Here is a 20036-nt window from a genome sequence, read left to right as displayed (position 1 = left end):
CACAAGACACAGCCAGGAGCTTCCTGCAATCTCATCAACCTCGGTGTCTGAGCAGTAAATACTGTACCTGAACATAAAGCAAGTTCAGCTGCACAGGGTCTCTCGAATCTACATTCTGATCAGAGTAAAAGAACTTCCGTCTAAGCAGCAACGTTTCGTTTTCATCTACTCCTTGTTCTCTGAATGTTCGGCTGTGATCCAGCCAATTTACTGCAACACAACAAGACATATAAGAGAACTGTGTTTATTTTTCCTCTTAACTAAAGGGAATTTACCAAAAGAGCAGTGTGATGCAGATTTCTATAACTCTGATACTTAGTTATAGTTACTTCTTGTATTAGAACTGTGGTTTTTAAGCTTTGCAAAATAATTTCACATCTACCAAAGGACCAGCCAAAATGGAAATGAGGGAGAAAATTCCCAGCCATTCCTAAAGTTATAGCTAAAGCACTACAATGAATGTATAATATGCTGCCTCTCCAGTGGCAGAGTGGAGGGCAGATACTCCAGTCTCAGCTAATAAAGTGATTTAGAGGCTCTGAGCATAGTAAGTTACCTCTGACCTCAAGCAGAAAAGAGGAAGAAAATGAAAGTATGGAGGGAGTAGCGGAGACAACACTAAATGGGGGCTGGCAGAACTGTGCCATGGGCCAGCTTAAATCTCAGCCATTCTGAGAACCCTGTCCTCACATCTATGTGTACAGGATTCGATCACTCTCCTCTACACTTTCACAGCTCTCACTCCAACACTCCTCTCTGGGCTTCAAACACATTATGGGTTAAGTCCTTATCACCAGTGTCTCTAGATTATAAGCAACTTGAGTACACAAAACGTGTCTCCCACATCTCCCACTGTATCTGGGAGAGTATTTTGCAAATAATAATAAACCCTTGGGATTTTTCTACTAAAGTCTCTTGGAAAGAAGTATATAACTGCAAATCAAATTAGGCAGAAAGAAAAAAAAAACACAGAAAGGGTCAGAGGAAATGAGAGCCTCACAGAAGATCAATAAACACAATGGCAATAATGATGTCATCCCGATACAGCCACAAGAACAAATACAATGAAAGGAGAAAAGAGGCCAAGAAGTCTAGGTGGACTGGATAATAAATTAAGACCCTTTCAGTGGAGGGTCAGGCAGCAAGGTGCAAACAGCATGGGCTTTAGGGACACATGGGGTTATGTGCTGGCTTTTCCATATATTAACTGTGTAGGTGTAGAAAATGACTTTCCAATAACAGAATTCTATTACCTTTTTTTTTTTTTTTTTTTTTTTGAGGCAGAGTCACGCTCTGTCACCCAGGCTGGAGTGCAGTGGCACAATCTCAGTTCACTGCAACCTCCATCTCCTGGGTTCAAGTGATTCTCCTACCTCAGCCTCCCGCATAGCTGAGATTACAGGCATGTGCCGCCACACCCAGCTAATTTTTGTATTTTTAAGCAGAGATAGGGTTTCACCATGTTGGTCAGGCTGGTCTCAAACTCCTGACCTCAAGTGATCCACCCGCCTCAGCCTCCCAAAGTGCTAGAATTACAGGCACGAGCCACCGCACCCAACCCACTATTACTATTTTCAACATCTAAGGAAATGATGGGCCTAAGGCAATGGTCACTGATGGATGTTAAACATCCCCCCAAAAAAGAAAACCAGAAACACTTCCTGATGGAAGTGCATATCACCACTGAAGAAAGCATCTTTATTAAAAGAAACACAAACACTTAAATCTATTCAAGCCTCTGGATCTAAGGAATTAAAAGGGACAGAGGAACATGTTAAATGACACCATAGGTATGCAATGAAGAAAATCCAGACTGTATGAAATGCTGTACAACTAACAATCTGGTTTCTTCACATACACAAAAGCTGCAAAAAGACATGCACTATCACACTGAGTGGTGACCACAGTTAATAATAATGTATTATATATTTCAAAAATGCTAACAATAGATTTTTAACAATCTTGCCACAAAAAAAGATACATTGGTGAGGTGATGGATATGTTAATTAGCTTCACTGAATCCTTCTTCGATGTCTACATAGATATATCACACTGCATCCCATAAATATACATCATTAGTATCAGTCAATTAAAAAAAGAGAGATGGAAAGACACTTAGTAAAACAAATTAATTAACTAATTAACTTGTTCAACCTTATTTGGATCCCAGTTCAAACTATTAAAAAAATTTTTAGACGATAATGAAGAAAATGTGAACATGATTTGTATATCTGATATTAAGATATTTCTTTCGATGTGAAATGGTATTACAGTTACTTTTTTTTTAATTTTTATTTATTTATTTTTTGAGACAGAGTCTCACTCTGTCACCCAGGCTGGAGTGCAATGGTGTGACCTCAGCTCACTGCAACCTCCACCTCCCAGGTTCAAGTGATTCTCCTGCCTGAGCCTCCTGAGTAGCTGGGACTATAGGCATGCACCAGCACGCCCAGCTAATTTTTTGTGTGTTTTTAGTAGAGATGAGGTTTCACCATATTGGCCAGGCTGGTCTCAAACCCGACCTCAGGTAATCCATCTGCCTCGGCCTCCTAAAATACTGGGATTATAGAAGTGAGCCACTGAGCCCAGCCTACTTTTTTTAAATAGAGTTTTAAAAACAAAAACCAAAAATCCTGTCCTGGGTCATATGGATGGTGGGAGGGAAGTGAGGCTTAGCAAAGCCTGTGTGTCTGTACCATGCTTCCTCTGCAAACACTTACAGTCATCATCTGTGTGCAGCTTGGCCTTCAGCTTCTCCATCTTCCTCTCATCTCGTAACAGTGTCCTGTCTTTTTTGAGTGTGCCCGTTCCTTCCTCTTTCTTTTCTTCAATAGTTTCTTGGATTAAGGAGTATTCTTCATAATTTGTTATTCCTAAACATTGGAAATTAGGTTATAATTATAAATAATTAAATTGCTGTCAACCTCTTCCAGCCTAAGGCCTGTGATATTCCAAGGAGCTCCTGGCGGCAAAGAACCAGAAACGGCCTTACAAATGTGAGGGTCAGGGAGGTGGCCACATCAACTTAAATGAAGGAGCTTCAGCTAGTTAAGTCATATTCACACTGTGGGGGAAAACAGGTAACAAACTTGAACACTGTTTTTTCAAAAACGAATTTTTAAAAATCAGACTCTGATTTCCTCTTTCTTCCAAAATGTCTTTGAAAGCCTTCCTACATTTTCACAGGGTTATCATCACTACAATACAGAATCTCCAGTGCTAAGTAATTCCTTTCATAAAGGTTTCCTAAAAATGTAGTAGTGAAATCGTGCCCAAAGAAGTCACGCTTACAGTAAAACTTATGTCACATTCAATTCTCTCATCTATAATAATTTTTGGGAAACACCACCATAGAAGAGGTCATGCAGAAGAAGGCAGGACAGTGTCAAACAAGAAGTGTCCGAAGGAACCAGGCTTCCTTTGCATGAAGAGAAAACTAAGATAGGCAAGTCTATTTTCTTCAAATATTTGAAGGGCTTCATTAGAAAGGAGGCAGACTTGTTCTCTGGGGAGACTAACAGAAGCCACAAGAAGAAAGACTGACTAATAATCAATCATGTGGGCTGTATCATAAGTACTCAAGGAGATAGTGAACATCTAGAGTGCTCATATAGAATAGAAGGCAGCAATGGGCAGAAGGCTGAATTACACATGACTTTCCATTTGAAAATCTTGTTTTGGAGAGGGAAATGAAAGCCCTCCACTGTGACTTAGTGAGAAGTCCAAATGTTTCATGGATTGGCGAGTTGGGAGAATGGACACACCCTCTGGGGATCGGGCAGAACTCGGCGTGTTAAGACATATTCAAAGTTGCCTAGAGATCAAATGCAGGTGGAAAAAAGAAGAGGCCTGTAATTAAAAACTAAGCAAAAGATACAATGAAGGTGTATAAATGCTCACCTATTCTGCTACAAATAGTGACCAGCAGCTCCCCCACAGTCTTGGAATCATCCACCATTACTGTCTTCACAGATCCATCCAGCATCCGGATTTTCTGAGGTCTCTGTTTCTTTTTATATTCCAAAATATCCTAGAGCACAAACCACACACAAATTTCACACTGTGTGGGGAAAATAAATAACAAACTTGAACACTTTTCTTTAAAAAATGAATTTAAAAAAAATCAGAGTAGACTCTGATTTCCCCTTTCTTCTAAAACATCTTGGAAAACCTTTCAAAGTTTTCAGGGGATTGTTGCCACTATGTCTTTTAGAGATAGTATAGACCTGGACTTACAACAAAATTCCATTCAATGAGAATCTCTGTTTACTGCTGCATTTCATTTACTTACATTCGGTATGATGCCTAATATATTTAAAAGTGTTTACCATATCTTATTCCATACCTTCTTTTCATTTTGTTTCCATAAGCTGCCCTGCACTTCCCCTATTTTAATGGTCAAGATATCTGCATTTCTTCCCTCCTATCCCTACTGGCTTGAAAGCTATACAGATTATTTCTTGTTTGTTTTGACCAGTAATTAAAATTTTATTAAAGAACTTGTGAAGTCTGGTTTCTTTCATTATTTCCATATACAGTCTATCTATATTCTCTTAGGCTATCTTCAATTTTTTTCCCAACAATTTTCTTATGAAAAATTCCAAACACGGCACAATGTTGAAAAAATAGTGTACTGAACATTCTATATCTGTCACCTAGAGTCACCTTCAATTTTTTCTCCAGTGCTAAATAACTGCTTTCATAAAGATTTCTTAAAAATTTGATAGGGAAATTGTACCCAAAGAAGGCACACTTATGCCTTACAGTTACTGAAAACTATCCTCAGCGAAATGAAAGTAGAGAATGACCTCCTGAAAGGCTGGAAATGATCTGCTCTAAGGAGAATTAGCAGAGAGAGGTGACTACTTGCCTTTTAAAAAGACAGCAGTGTGTGTCTCCAATTATCTTTTAACACTGTCATAAGCAATTTTTACTATCTCTATGTCTTTACTATTTGCATATAAAAATATTTTTAATTTTTACTGTAAATACATTTTACCTTATATATTAGAAATAATGAAAGACATAAATAGCATCCTCATCATTCCTCACAGTGGTGGAGTACCACAGTAGTAGTGATTTTCAAAAGATGTGTTAAAATACATTAATGACAAGACCAAACAGGGGTAACATGTCTGGGGGATATTTTTAAGTAACTGGTTTACTACACTTCCTAAAACTAGAAGTATGAACTTCCTAAAACTAAACTATTAATTTCTTATCCAAATTAATTGGCATCACATATTTCACTCTTACTTTATGGAATACCCATCAATCTGATGGGTCCACTTCACCCTACATACCAAAACCTGGTATCTTGGAGGTTAAGCTGAACAAAATGTTTAATATGTTTTTACTCATTACTTCTCCCTACTTCCATAACACAACCATTTTTGTTGTTGCTGTTACTACTACTGATCATTATTGAACTCACATCTCAAATTGAAGTTTCTTTTTCAAAAACAAAACACTAATATTCAGTCTCTAGCTACTGTTAGGGTTATATTTCATTTTTCCCTCTCATCTGTTCTTACTTCCCATCACCAGGCATAGGAATCTCTCTTCCATACTTACAGTAAGATGCTGTATCTTATCTCACAATTACCAAATCCAACAAGGACAAGTAGAAACTACTTAAAATACTAACCTCGAACTGCTTCAATCCTTCTATGGAATCTCAAGAATTTGGATAGCTGACATTTTCTATCACCACCTGAACAGCCCTTACGAAGTACAATGCATCGAACTATTAATAAGATGCCCTTGAATCAAAATAGCGTAACCGTGTTGGCGTCTATGGAAGAAGGCCCAGGGACAAAGGGATGAAGAAACAGCACTGGGATTGGCAGCATACCCCATTCCGCAACATGTAGTAATCCAGTGTTCTGCCCGCTTCCAGCCAAATCCCTTTCCTGGGGTCTTCATCCGAAAGAAACAGTCCATAGTCAGAAGCTGAAATATAAATGAGAAGAAAAACAGAAGGCAAAGTGGTGATGAAGCCATCACTGACTTCCAGGCCCTGAGCCTGCTGACTCGGCAAGGATGTGGGTGTTCTCCTTCACCAGACAGAAATGTTTCGTTTTGACAACACAAGCAGCCGTCGGGGCTGGAGCAGATCTGGAGGAGTAAGAGTTGAGTTGCAGAAGCAACGCCCACAAATAAGGTCCGTGTTTCCTCAAACCGGTGGGCTGTAGTTGTGTCTAAAACGTAGGAAAACTTAGAAGCAGTCCAAATTTCTAACTGAATTTGAGCTTGTTCTCTATCCCTTGCTATAAAAACCAGACCAACATCCCATGGAGAATGACAAGACAGTGGTGAAGAAACTAAGGAAGTGACCACCTATGCCCAAGGCCACTCAGGCAAAGGGGGACAAATGAAGCCTTTACGTCTCCAGTGACCCCTCCATCATCCCAACTGAGCAGTGTAAAAGAGAGGTAGGAGTTCCTTGTGAGATGAGGCCTCTGCCCCCGACCACCAACAAATTATGTAAAAGGTGCAAAATTAAATTTGGTGTTCTCTGCAGGAACCCCTTAATCTGACATAGGAAGTACGAAGGGGGTGGGGTGGCAGGAGAGGAACAGTACCATTTCCTACCCCAAAATTTGTCTCTTTCTTCTGAGACCCAGATGAGGGTAAGAGCTCCTGCTGTTTCTTAGAAAAGCAACTTCAAAATCTTTAAAGGTTTACACCTTCACCAGCACTATATAGCAATCAAGCTCCCTACCTACCACCAAAAAAAAAAATCCGACAGAAAAAGGGAACAGAAAAGTAAAGGCACCAGAAATGACTGGACAACCAAATAGTAAAGTTAGAGATGTAGCAAACCTTATTTCTGAGTAATCCAGAAACACTACTAATAGCATAAATAATGTTTTAATAGCCAGGGGGCACAGTTGCTCATGCCTGTAATCCTAGCACTTTGAGAGATGGGTGGATCAGTTGGGCACAGGAGTTTGAGACCAGCCTGGGCAACATAGCAAGACCTTGTATCTACAAAAAATACAAAAATTAGCCGGGTGTGGTGGCGTGTGTACCTGTAGTCCCAGCTATTCAGGAGGCTGAGGCGAGAGGATCACTTGAGCCTGGAAGGTTGAGGCTGCAGTGAAGTGTGATGGGGCCACTGCACTCCAGCCTCAGTGACAGAGTGAGACCCTGTCTCAAAAAATAATAATTGTCCAGGCGTGGTGGCTCACGCTTGTAATCCCAGCACTATGGGAGGCCGAGGCAGGAGGATCACCAGAGGTCAGGAGTTCAAGACCATCCTGGCCAACATGGTGAAACCCCATCTCTACTAAAAATACAAAACATTAGCTGGGTGTGGTGGCGTGCACCTGTAATCCCAGCTACTTGGGAGGCTGAGGCAGGAGAATCACTTGAACTCGGAAGGTGGAAGTTGCAGTGACCCAAGATCACATCATTGCCCTCCAGCCTGGGCAACAAGAGTGAGATTCCATCTCAAAAAAAAAAAAAAAAAAAAAAAATCATCATCATCATCATCATCATCATCATCATGTTTTAGACCAAAAACAATTTTATGAGAAGCAGATCTTTTCAAGAAGATATTTTTGTATTTATAATTACCCTTGTTGTGATGTTTGATTTTTATTCTTCCTTTTTTTTTTTTTTTTTTTTTTTTTTTTTTTTTTTTTTTTTTTGAGTCAGGGTCTCGCTTCGTCACCCAGGCTGGAGTGCAGTGGTTGGATCATGGCTTGCTGCAGCCATAAACTCCTGGGTTGAAGCTACTTTCCTGCCTCGACTTCCCCAGTAGCTGAGACTACAGGCGCATACCACGACACTCAGCTAATTTTTCAGACTTTAGTAGAGACAGGGTTTCACCCTGTTGCCTAGGCTGTTCTCTAACTCCTGGGCTCAAGCGATCTTCCTGCCTTGGCCTCCCAAAGTGCTTGGATTACAGCTGTGAGCCACCATGCTTGGCCTATTCTTTCCATTTTTAAGATAAGTTTCATCCCACTTTCACCTAAAGACTTATTGACTTGGAAGGGATCCAATTTCTCAACTGCCTGTCAAATACTAAATAAAAGAAAGACACATAGACAGAAGACAAAGGGAAGGGGAAAATAAAATGGTACAAGTGTCTTTTGTTTAAACTCAGATTAACGGGGATGAGTGATTTAGCCAAACTTCAAACAAAACATATATCACAAATGTGTTTTTTTTTTTAAGGTTTGAGATAAAATTTATAAAGTTCCTGTAAAAAAACTTGAAATATAAGACCTGCCCTGGGTTCCAATGGCAGTGGAAAGCATTCATGCATGGGAAACAGGGCTTAGGACACGCACCGCCAATATTGTTAGGGCAGCTTCATTTGCACTTTCTTGGGACAATGAGATGATACATGAGAATGTGATCTGTAAACTGCAGAGCATAATCCTCATGCATGGGAGGGTCAAGTTGCCGGGCACAATGACAATGATGACTCAGCAGTGGGTATGGTCATTGTCATCACAAGTCTCACAGAGGAAGCAGGTAGTGTCTGATCTAAGAAGGTATTTCATTTGAAACATATGCACAAATAGCCTTGTGTACCACTTGGAGCCTCTGTCTCTTTAGCAAAAAAGTGAAAAACATGCAAACCCATTTTAAGAAGCCAGTAAATAACCCATGACCTACCTTGCCCAGTTTGTGCCTCAGGCACCCGTTCCCGAATGACTCGACACGCATCATAAACAGCCGTAGATGGTTCAAACTGCATAGTCTTCACTACGTTGCAGTGGCGCACACAAATCTTTAAGGACAGGGCCACCATTTTCCTAGATGATGTGGACAGTCTCACTTAGAATGTCTGGAAAACACAAAGAGACAAACCCTGATGTTCACGATAATAATTTGTCTTGGCGAAAAAACAAAAAAAGTGCTGGACTTTAAAATCAACTTTAAACATGGAAAGAGAACAAAACAGCAGATAAAGAGAACACTTAAGGTACAAAGCAAATTTTAAAAATCAATTTTGAAAAATTTAAAGGAGGACAACAACAGCATATCGGCTAAGAGTTATTACTACAGGGTGACAAGTAGAACCCCTTAGGAGGAGGGAGCTCCAGATGTTCACCACACCTCCCTCTGAGTAGTCCCCCTCCTTGGGGTTTCTGAGAGAAGGTCCTAGGATTGGAATTTCCAGGGTTCATGTCCTCAAGGCAAAAGGTAGAGAGCCTTGGGCACCTATGACTGGGTCCTAAAGACAGCCTCAGTTCCCTGGGTCCTCTCAGCACCTGGGGACAGAGAAGAATCAGGGAAGCCCTCTCAGGTGCTCCTCTTGGCACAAGAGCTCCACCACCCACCTACCAGAAGACTTGGATTCTGGGCCCAGCTCCATCACTAAGAGCCTGTGTCAATCTGAGAAAGTCACTTTGGCCACTCTGCCTCAATTTCTTCACAAATAAAGTGTATCGGCCCTGCACAGTGCATAAAATAGAATCCCAAGAAAAGATCAACATGAGGCCAGAGAGGCCAATCTTAAACCCAAAGGGTACCAAGAAGCTTCATGTGATTGGGGTCCAAAAGGAATAAAATGCAACTCAATTCTGATTTTGTTTAGACAAACTATGGAGATATTTTGTTTCTTGTCCAGTTCAATAGTTTTAGAAAATATACAGGGGGCTGGATGCAGTGGCTTATGCCTGTAATCCCAGCACTTTGGGAGGCTGAGGGGGGTGGATCACTTGAACTCAGGAGTTCGAGACAGCCTGCCCAACATGGTGAAACACTGTCTCTATTAAAAATATAAAAATTAGCCTGGCATGGTGGCATGCATCTGTAATCCCAGCTACTCGGGAGGCTGAGACAGGAGAATCGCTTGAACCCAGGAGACGGAGGTTGAAGTGAGCTGAGATCATGCCACTGCAGTCCAGCCTGGGCAACAGAGCAAGACTCTGTCCCAAAAAAAAAAAAAAAAGAAAGAAAAAAGAAAATACACAGGTTTAGGCTAAGTTTGAATTCATTCATAAATGCTTTCTTTTAAAACTGTAAAGTTCAACAACTCAGTGCTTTTCCTTTGAGTTGGTGGCTCATGGTGTATTTCTAGTGCCTGCTGTATTTCATGGCCAGAAACTTACCTGTCCCCTAGTCACTTAACCCAAGCCAGTCTCTATCAAATATACTCCTTGGGCACAAGACAGACAGAAAGAAACCTATATTACAAATGCTTTTTTCTTTTTGCCTGAAGAACCAACTGAGACATAACCAGCTCAGTGTCATCCTAGCAAGCAAAACAAGGCCCTTTATAGTTAGTAGCTAATAGAATCTTAGAGCAGCCCAGATAACATCAATCCACAGGTATTTCAAGCTCACTCTCTTCCTTGTGTTTTATTAGAGAACCTGCAGGTAGTAAACCTGGACTCCAGCTTCTTCCCACGGAAGAAGGGTGGTGCTAGGAGGCAGTGAGATGGTCACAAGGCAGAGGAGACAACAGGCTGCCCAGGCCCAGGCATGCAGCGGGTGCCTCCAGGGTCTCAGCTTCTCAGCATGCTTGATTGCTGGTGTCCTAACAACAGGTGGCTGGGTCACATGGATACAGGAGATGTTTTTCAACAGATGCTTTGGTGAATGCAGGCATGGTTTACACGGTCTCACAAAGCAACCTTTCAGGCTGTCCAACTGCAATGTCATTCTGACCCCTGCTTGCATTCTGAATGAATTTTGCCATGAAAATTGTGAAACTATTCCTTAGTTGAGAAATGTCAGGACACACTTCTCAATAAACAACAGCAGTGTTCACTGGGAATCTGCCTGAAACTGAATTAACTAAGGCCTAGGCAGTGGCTGGATTGCTGACACAGCAGAGGGGTTCAAAATATCTGGCAATTCCCACCTGCAATATTGAGGACTTTTAAAGCCATATGTAAAAGCTTCCCCCACCCCTCTCTTTATAGGCCTAGTTAACCCAGCAACTCCCCGATTGGGAGAAATAAAATTTAAACTCTAGAGATAAATGGACTAATTTGCTGTGATGCAGATCATTCCATGGGCTAGTCTGTCTCCTGGGGCTGGTGACAATTGCTAAAATCCATAAGCATGACTGGTGGTAAGAGTCAGTGAGGAAAGCCACAAAGCTCCATGCTGTCATGGATGCTGTTTATGGGATGCAACAGAGAGGATGGGATGGTTAATATCGTCTATTCCCTCGGAAAACGGAGTGTTGTAAGTGTTGCTGCATGAAGTCTGCCCTTCCCAGGCTAAAAACTGAGCTTTCTGAAAGGCAAATGAATGGTCCCCCTAACCATGCAGAGAGAGATTCCACTGAAGCCAAGAGAGAGCCATGACATGGACCCAAGAGCCAAATGTAACAGAAGGACCTAACACTGGAGCTCAGAAGGAAGCAGAAGACACGGAGTGGAGCAAGGAGAAAGCACCAAAAGGGGCAGGAGAATGAAAGGAGGGAGCCCTGCAGGGCACGGCAAGGTGCCTGGGGCTGCGGGGTCCGCAAGGTGCACAGGAGAGAGGCCCCGAGAGCTGGGAAGCAGACAGGAAGGAGAGAAGCAGAAACAGGAGGACATGAAGGAAAACCTCTGTCCAAAACAACTGGAAAAAGAAAGGCTGCTGGGGACAAAGATTTGGAGGTGAGTTTCTTTGAGAGGTATTCAGTGGAGAGGTGGAATATAGAATTGAACGCAAAGACGGAGAGAGAACTGGGTGGGAGGGGCTAGAAAGACCACCTAGGGAGTGAGGGAGAGCACTAATGACTCAGCCCTGGGAACAACATTCTGAATTGGCAGACGAGAAGAAACTGGCAAAGGAGGCACAGGGGTAGGTGAGGGAAGAGAACAGACAGAGGGTAGAACCCAGGAGAAAGCACATCAAACAGAAGGGAGAGATCGCATGTACCCATTGCTGGTCACAGGTCAGGTAAGATGCAACTGAGACATTGCAACTGAATCTGGCAAATCGGAGGGCTTTAGTGGGATGGGGGCGGGGCGGGGGGTGGTGCTGGGGAGAGCCTGGAGTAGCAGGTTCAGGAGAGAGATGGAAGAGAGGGGTGGCCCAGCAGGTATGGACTTGCCTCCTGAGCAGGTATGCTAGGAGGGGGCAGAGGAACAGGCAGTAGCTCAGATTTATGCTTTTAAGACTTTGTAATCCAAAAGTGCACATCACATGGTTGCTGTAAACTCCACAGGGAAGTTATCTACATAGACATGGTTTCCGCCTTATTACAGTCCCAGGGACAGTCCCAGGACAGCTAAGTGCCCTTCCTCACGATACAAAATCCCTATTCTGCACCAAGTGCACATGGCTGCCCCAGGTCTATTGCGGAGAAGGTGAGTGGCTAAGTCTGGGTTCACAGAAAGGACCCTGGGTGTGGAGTCTGAGGTGCGGGCTCAATTCCAGGCCTCCTAATGCCTTTGACCTTTGGACATGTCACTTCCCCTCTGCTGCCTTCAGAGAGCAGGAGGTAACCTGCTCCCACAGAAGGAGCTTCCTGATAGATACTCAATGCTTGGCCAACTATACCCATTGGATCCTCAGTCTCCTCATCCTTACATCTCAAGAGGGGGCAGGGCATGGAATGGAGGGTAGTTCAGGGTAGGTGTTCAACAGACAAGAAATACTACATTCACTATGAGACTTGTGGCCTCAGCTTTTTTTTTTTATCACCCAAAAACAACTACTGCAAAAAAGCATCACAGGAACACAATATACCAAAAAAATAATCCTGGAAACCAAACTAGTCATTCTTACAGAGCACTGCACACAGGTGTAAGACTACAAGGCCCCAGGGTTGCCTTCTCACTTCTGGCTCCCAGTTTTATTAAGATTTAGTTTTTCCAAGCTTGAGATAAGGCCAACAACTGACTTCCCAGGAATGTCTCTAAAAGGCCAATACTTTGTAACCTACAACTATATATATATATATATATATATATATATTTTTTTTTTTTTTTTTTTTTTTTTTTTTTTTTTTGAGACGGAGTCTCACTCTGTCACCCAGGCTGGAGTGCGGTGGCGCGATCTTGGCTCACTGCAAGCTCCGCCTCCCGGGTTCACGCCATTCTCCTGCCTCAGCCTCTCCGAGTAGCTGGGACTACAGGTGCCCGCCACCACGCCCGGCTAATTTTTTGTATTTTTAGTAGAGACGGGGTTTCACCATGGTCTCGATCTCCTGACCTCATGATCCGCCCGCCTCGGCCTCCCAAAGTGCTGGGATTACAAGCGTGAGCCACCGCGCCCGGCCTACAACATTATATTTAAAGACAGGAATTTTAATTATTATCATGCAAGATGATCACTGACATAGGGAAACCTAGTCATATGGGATTTATTCACCATCCCACAAGAACCACAGCAATGAGCTGCTTCTAGCACCACTCACAACAAAATGAGTACCTGGCAAAATGGACACTTGTTGGAATCAAGTACCATGACTTACCCTATAGCAAAAAGAAAGTAGGATTAAGGCCAGGTGCAGTGGCTCACACCTGTAATCCCAGCACTTTGGGAGGCCAAGTTGGGCAGATCACCTGAGGTCAGGAGTTCAAGACCAGCCTGGCCAACATGGCGAAACCGCGTCTCTACTAAAAATATAAAAATTAGCTGGGCGTGGTGGTGGGCACCTGTAATCCCAGCTACTCGGGAGGCTGAGGCAGGAGAATCACTTGAACCCAGGAGGTGAAGGTTGCAATGAGCAGAGATCGTGCCACTGCACCCCAGCCTGGGTGACAGAGCAAGACTCTGTCTCAAAACAAAACAAAACAAAACAAAACACAGAAAACAAACAAACAAAAACAACAACAAAAAGAAAGTAGGATCAGAACATACAGCAACCTAGAAATGTAGACTAAAGATGAGTGTGTATTTTCCACACTTGTGAGAAATTTAACTGTACATCCACTGAAGCCCTGTGAAAATGAGGCAGCTCAGACAACACACCTCGATAAAGATTTATGCTCCTTGTCCACTGTGATGTTTTCAGGGCAACACAGCCTGCAACTGGTCCTGACCTCTACTCTTCCGTACCCGAACCCCTCTCCGGGCTTTTCATGATACAGACTCTGAGGCTAGGATTGCTGATCAGGTTTCCATTTCTAGTTTGGCTGCGTGAAAGTTCACAGCCAAATCTGTGTACAATTTCTTGCAGTGTTGTTACAGTCTAATCCCTTTTTCTATTTTATCTTATTGTTCATTTCTCGTTTACCCCAATTTGAATGACTACTATCTTATTGGATCTTAAGGCTGTTTTTGTTTTTTCTTTGCTCAAAGACTGGGTATAAATTCATAAAACCTGCATTGTGTTTCTTTTCATAATCTTGTCTCACTCTGACCATTTCTGCCCTCATTGTATGTATGAAGGTTGCTTGATCCAACACAAAACCCTTCTGTGGTTTCCTTTGTGGAAGTGGAGCTGATGAAACCAGTGGTGAAACCCAGACATTGTCCTTTTAAAATATACTTTTCAGTCCCAGGAAGCTGTAAAGGATGATGGCAGCAGTGCAGGCTGCTCAGGATCACCCTGGTTCACCCAGGGACAAACAAGTTCAGCTCCAGCAGAGGCCTCCCTCTCTTCAAAATAAATGCCTGTCACTGGTCAAGATGAGCAGCCTCCCCTTGGATCTCTGCCTATAAGGGAGGACACGAGGTGCCCTGACCCCACCTGCCTTACCAGCTGCGTGACCTGAGCTGGTCACTTAACTGCCATCTATCTGCCTCAGTCTCCTCCTCTACAAAATGGGAGATAATAACAGATCTACCTATAAGATTGCTAGAGAATTAAATGAGTCAAAGGCACAGAGAAAACGCTAGGTAAGGGCTTGTTATTATTATTATTATTATTTTTAGATGGCGTTTCGCTCGTAGCCCAGGCCAGAATGCAGGGCGCAATCTCAGGTCACTGCAACCTCTGCCTCCCGAGTAGCCGGTTCAAGCGATTCTCCTGCCTCAGCCTCCCGAGTAGCTGGGATTACAGGCATGTGCCACCATGCCTGGCTAACTTTGTATTTTTAGTAGAGACGGGGTTTCTCCACGTTGGCCAGGCTGGTCTCAAACTCCCAACCTCAGGTGATCCACCTGCCTTGGCCTCCCAAAGTGCTGGGATTACAGGTGTGAGCCACCGCGCCCGGCCTGGGCTTGTTATTATTATTAATAACATTAGTCATGGGAGTTGCAGAAACAATGGAAGCAGCATACTTGAGTCGGCCACTATCTGAGCTACAAATATCATTTTATTGTTTATTTTTTTTATCTATTATGTACTAGATAACCTAACGGGTATTAGGGGGCAAATACAGGTACAACTCCTGTCTACATGGAGCTCACCTTCTAGCTAGCCCTTTATTCACTTAAATATAGTTCCTGTGGGCTGGGTGCAGTGGCTTACGCCTGTAATCCTAATATTTTGGGAGGCTGAGGTGGGTAGATTACCTGAGGTCAGGAGTTTGAGACCAGCCTGGCCAACATGGTGAAATCCCATCTCTACTAAAAATACAAAAATTAGCAGAGCATGGTGGCTGGCACCTGTAATCCCAGCTACCCAGGAGGCTGAGGCAGGAGAATTGCTGGAACCCGGGAGGCAGAAGCTGCAGTGAGCCAAGATCACACACTGCACTCCAGCCTGGGTGACAGAGTGAGACTCTGCCTCAAAAAAATAAATAAATAGAAATTAAAAATAAATAAATATAGTTCCTGTGTTTATTCTTATCGCAGTCATACAACATGCTTTTCCTAGACACAGAACTTTCTGAGGATGAGCTGTGAGGCTGAGTGTGTGTGTGAAGCAGCTAACTCCTATAGCACCTAGGCTGTTTCTCTTGGAGGTCACTGAGGTTCCCCCAAACCAAGAATTCAAGAGGGAAGAAGCCCTCACCCTGTGGGGCAGGGCTGGCATTATTATCAGCTTCCACCCTGGGGCTTGTTCATGAGCTCTGCCTAGGGGCAACTTAGGGGAGGCACAATGGGGGCTCTGCACACTCCTGTGTAAAGCAGGGGTTTGTGCACACCTGGCAAGACCAGAGGGCCAGACCACCATACCTCAACGGGGCCGTGGAGGTCTGCAAGAGTAAGAGCTGGCCACCATCTCCCTCTTCTCTCTGCCTCCAGCCACTGACTCCCCACCGTGAGCTCTTGGGAAGGCCTCTGTGCCCAATTGTGGATGGCTGTACTTGCTATAGTTCATCTGTGTCTGCATCTCAATCTCCCGGGAATGATTCAGCTCTCTCAAAGAAACGCCAAAGAAAGAGCTCCCCCTTCTCCACTCCCTACCTCTCTTCTACAAGGGAGGAAGAGAAGTAACTCCTCTGCAGGTCAGAACCCACCGTGCACTGGGTCACAGCCACCCAGAAGTGCTGCAAATGCCAAAGCCAGGGTCTTGTCCTCCATCTCGCTCTGCAGGACAGTCTGGGCTCAGGTACCCTGGAGCTCGCCTTGAACATTCAGACTCCAGGCACTGAGCAGGCCAGGCATAGACAGGTGCCCATATGTCCCCATCTAGGAAGGTAAGTCAAGTCATGCCTTCACTGGGAGCCAGCTATCTTTAATTTAAGGAGGGACCAAGAGGGAAGGAAGCAGAGCATCCCATTTGATCTCATCGTCAGTCCAGCTTTACCAAGGAGCCACATTTCCTGCAAATTACCAAGGCCCTCTCTAATAATTTTGTCAACCCACTGGGACCTGGATATCTCTTCCCAACTGGTGGGAACCCAGAGGGCAGGGCCTGAGTGGAGAGGTTCCCCTAGTCTCAGTATCTACACTTGAGAGAGCTCCATGCGATAGCAAGCTCAGGGAAAGCAGCAATGAATACAGCTCATGTGATTTTTCCATGTGGCTAACAGCCACTTAGAATAGGACCAGAACAGCTAAGCTCCTGTCTGCAGCCAGAGTGGGGAGACCAGAAAACTAGAGAGAACATTTATGTAAGAATCCCTGAGTTCTCCCTTATGGAGGCAAGAGATGCCAGGACTACTGTTTGAACACTTCAACTAGAAATGACCATCGTTAAAAGTCAAGTGGTAAATGAACAAAGGAGAAATAATTAACCACCCCCACAAGTGTGAACTGAGCAGCAGCCCATGCAGGTCAGTAAAAATTCCAGCCAAGTTGTTGGCTCCCAAGGCTGCTTTGCAAACCCCATATATCCCTAAGTAAACTGCAGGCCACCACAGTCCCCAATATAGCAGCAGTAAGATAGACGATATAGATACAGATACAGATACAGATACAGATACAGATACAGATACAGATACAGATACAGATACAGATACAGATACAGATATAGACATAGACATAGATATAGATCTATAACCTAGTGTCAGGAATACATTTGCCATTAGAAGTCCATCTCCCCTGCTGGCCTCAGAGAGCAATAACTGCATCAATGGAGTCATCCTTGTATTTCAAGGCCTAGCACAGTGGCACCATACAGTAGGTGCTCAATAAATATCTGTAGACTTCATACATACTCCATGGAAAGATTTAACCAGATTTTCCCCTAAATTAGTCATTAGGAATTATGCACAGTAATATCACAACTAAAGGATGAACAGAGGGCCAACATCCAGCAGACCAAGCTATGTCAACTCAACAACAGCCCGCTCCAGGAACCACAGATGCTGAACTTTATGGCTAACAAGATGAAGTTCTCCATCTGGGCAAATACACAACTCAAAAAAACAAGCAATGCCACATCAGTCAGAAATAACTGGAAGCTCCCCAAGGGCAAGGACCACGTGTATTGCTCACAATAAAGTACCTGACACAGAGAAGGGTTCAATACATATTTATTTAATGCATGAATGGGGTGGGGAGAAGTCAGCATTTCTACCCTCCACTAAGAATCAAAGAGAGTGCCCACAACATGGAATACAAGAATGATGAGAAAAGACCTTTGATACTGTTTTCCATTTTCAGGTGAAGGAACTAAAATCTTGAAGCCAAGAGACCTTCCCAAAGTTCACACTGCTAGAAAAGCACAACCAGACCTTCTCACACTGCCACAGTGAACAGAGAGGGTACGCACACGGTTGCTTAGGGCCCTCCCAGGATCCCTCCAACCTACCCTCCCATTGCCAGGCAGTTCTTGGCACTGGCACCTGGAATTCCATCATTAAGTATATTGTTGGTCATAAAGATTTGTCCCCAGTTAAACTTTGCTATAAAAATGGATATGTGCATTTGCTGCCTATCACTGTCATAGAAATGGAAGTTTCAGAACCCTCCAGGCAACTTAGCTGAGCGCTGCCCTTTATTAAAGATGATGCCTAATTAAGAGGAAATTGTGCTGAGGAAGGGGTAGTGCGCTACAGAACACACTAGAACCCTGGCACAGTGGAGAAAGGGCAGTGAGCAAGGGAGTAAGAGAAAAGGACCAGCTGAGAGGGGAGCCGACGCTTACGTTCTCACAGCTTTATGATTTTGTCTACAGCTGATCTTTAATGCACACATAGCATTTTGAAATGTATGGAAAATCAGGTTCAAGCTGCTTAGCCCAAAGATTAAGGCCCCCGCCCACCGCCCAGCCTCATCTACCCCGCTTCCTATCTCCTAGGCACATCATAAGAATCCTCTATACTAATGAAATGGATGATTTTTCAACCCCTGCAAAACTGCTTCAATTATTTCAGTCCGTGTGTCTGAAATGTTACCACCCTCTGCTCCAGGTCCTCTGTTACCCGTCAGCCCAGCATCCAGCTTTGCTTCCATAAACTAGTCTTTAAACCTTGCCCCAACAAGCAAGGATCCATCTGCTCCCCTCAACTCTCAGAGCACTCAACTGCAACCCTGCTCCAACATCAGCCCGCCTGGCCTGAGTCACCAGTGAAACAAACAGGAGATGCTATCACCTGATGATCACTCAGCACTGAAGTGCTCCAGGGCACTTCCATGTATGTCTTGTCCCTGGATATGATCAATAGACTAGAAAGCTAAAAAGATTTTGAATTTTTTGCACCCCCCTTCCATAGATAAAAACAGAGGTTCTGGGAAGATATGTGAATTCCTGGCCTGTATGTGGAAGATACTGTCGTTTTTTGTCGAACCGTAAGAAGGCTGTGTCAGCTCTCCAGCAATCTCACTATTCCCCTGTGGTTTCCAAGACAGCTGAATAAATCATCCATACATGTCAGTCCTCTCGGAGTCTACCTTTCAGTCCTGCTACTTTCCTCCTCTTGTTACAAGCTTCAGAAAGAAGGTGGCTCTAAACTGAACTCTGACTTTGAATTCTTTTATATATTAACTTATTCAAATGATTACAAAAATGGATACAATAGAAATGTAAAAGGTCAGGTCCAAGAAAAAAATAGAAGAAAAATAAAAGTGAAGGTCAAGACTAGGTGAACTATGAATTATTGACCATTTGTCTAGATATCAGGGAACAACTCATCCCATTACTTGTTTTTGTTGACCCTTGGTGGCCAGCCTATACAATCTCAGGAAGGCATATTCTGCAGGCTCCTGCTGAGGCTGAGCAACACGAGCTTTGTCAATAAGGCACACACCACTGTGATGGATACAGATATACTTGGCTTCTACCTGGGGTTGTGGGGGGGAAGCTTTGTTCTACAGTGATCAGGGAGAGCATTCAGTGTTTTCTTCCAGACTGAACCTGGAAGAATGAGTGAGAAGAACTGTGAGCAAGCTCCTTCTCAAGTGACTCTCTTCATGCTGCACTTAATTTGATTGTGAGATAGTGTGGCCCCAACTGAAGAACATCTGCTAAAAGCAGCATGGATTTGGGTTGCCGAGTGACCATGCAAACCTATATTATCATGTTTGCTTTCACGTAAAAAATGGAAGAATCTTGCACTTCCTAGCTCCATTTCCTTCCCTGCAAGGACCAGAGGAAAAAAGGCTGAGACCCCACACCACACATTACTCAAAAAGGCAACAGCACATTTTTTGACTTGGGCAAAATTTTCTTCAATTTTGAAGAAAAAAAGGAAAGAAATTAAAAACCTATTCCTGCCACTTAACTATGTTAACCTATTAACTATAAAGCAGAAGGATCTAAAAATCTGGCATATATTTGGAGAACTGAAACAAACCAAGAAACCTGACTAAACTTTCCATTTGTGTAGACTCAAAGTCCATCCACGTAT

General features: G+C 43.5%; 1 protein-coding gene and 1 long non-coding RNA gene across 5 annotated transcripts in view; one reads left to right on the top strand and one right to left on the bottom strand.

Annotated features, from left to right (window-relative positions):
* TLN2 (talin 2) overlaps positions 1–20036 on the bottom strand; it is a 460005-nt gene that overhangs the window by 190980 nt on the left and 248989 nt on the right. For 3 of the 4 annotated variants that reach the window (XM_030814511.1, XM_030814513.1, XM_030814512.1), the window contains exons 3-7: positions 8632–8803; positions 5855–5952; positions 3901–4030; positions 2721–2873; positions 68–210 (exon numbers count right to left, since the gene is read on the bottom strand). In XM_030814511.1, the coding sequence (XP_030670371.1) occupies positions 68–210; positions 2721–2873; positions 3901–4030; positions 5855–5952; positions 8632–8767 (660 nt within the window). In that variant the 5' untranslated portion in view covers positions 8768–8803. Of the gene's footprint in view, positions 1–67; positions 211–2720; positions 2874–3900; positions 4031–5854; positions 5953–8631; positions 8804–20036 lie in introns of those variants that run through there. The other variant, XM_030814514.1, reaches the window with a different exon arrangement.
* Positions 10787–19276, top strand: LOC100591536. The gene is made up of 3 exons (XR_004030534.1): positions 10787–11576; positions 16045–16247; positions 17851–19276. It is a non-coding gene; the product is annotated as an uncharacterized LOC100591536 (long non-coding RNA).

The sequence above is a fragment of the Nomascus leucogenys genome, chromosome 6, assembly GCF_006542625.1.
Source record: "Nomascus leucogenys isolate Asia chromosome 6, Asia_NLE_v1, whole genome shotgun sequence".
Taxonomy (NCBI): Eukaryota; Metazoa; Chordata; class Mammalia; order Primates; family Hylobatidae; genus Nomascus; species Nomascus leucogenys.
This window is presented reverse-complemented; position numbering and strand designations above follow the sequence as displayed.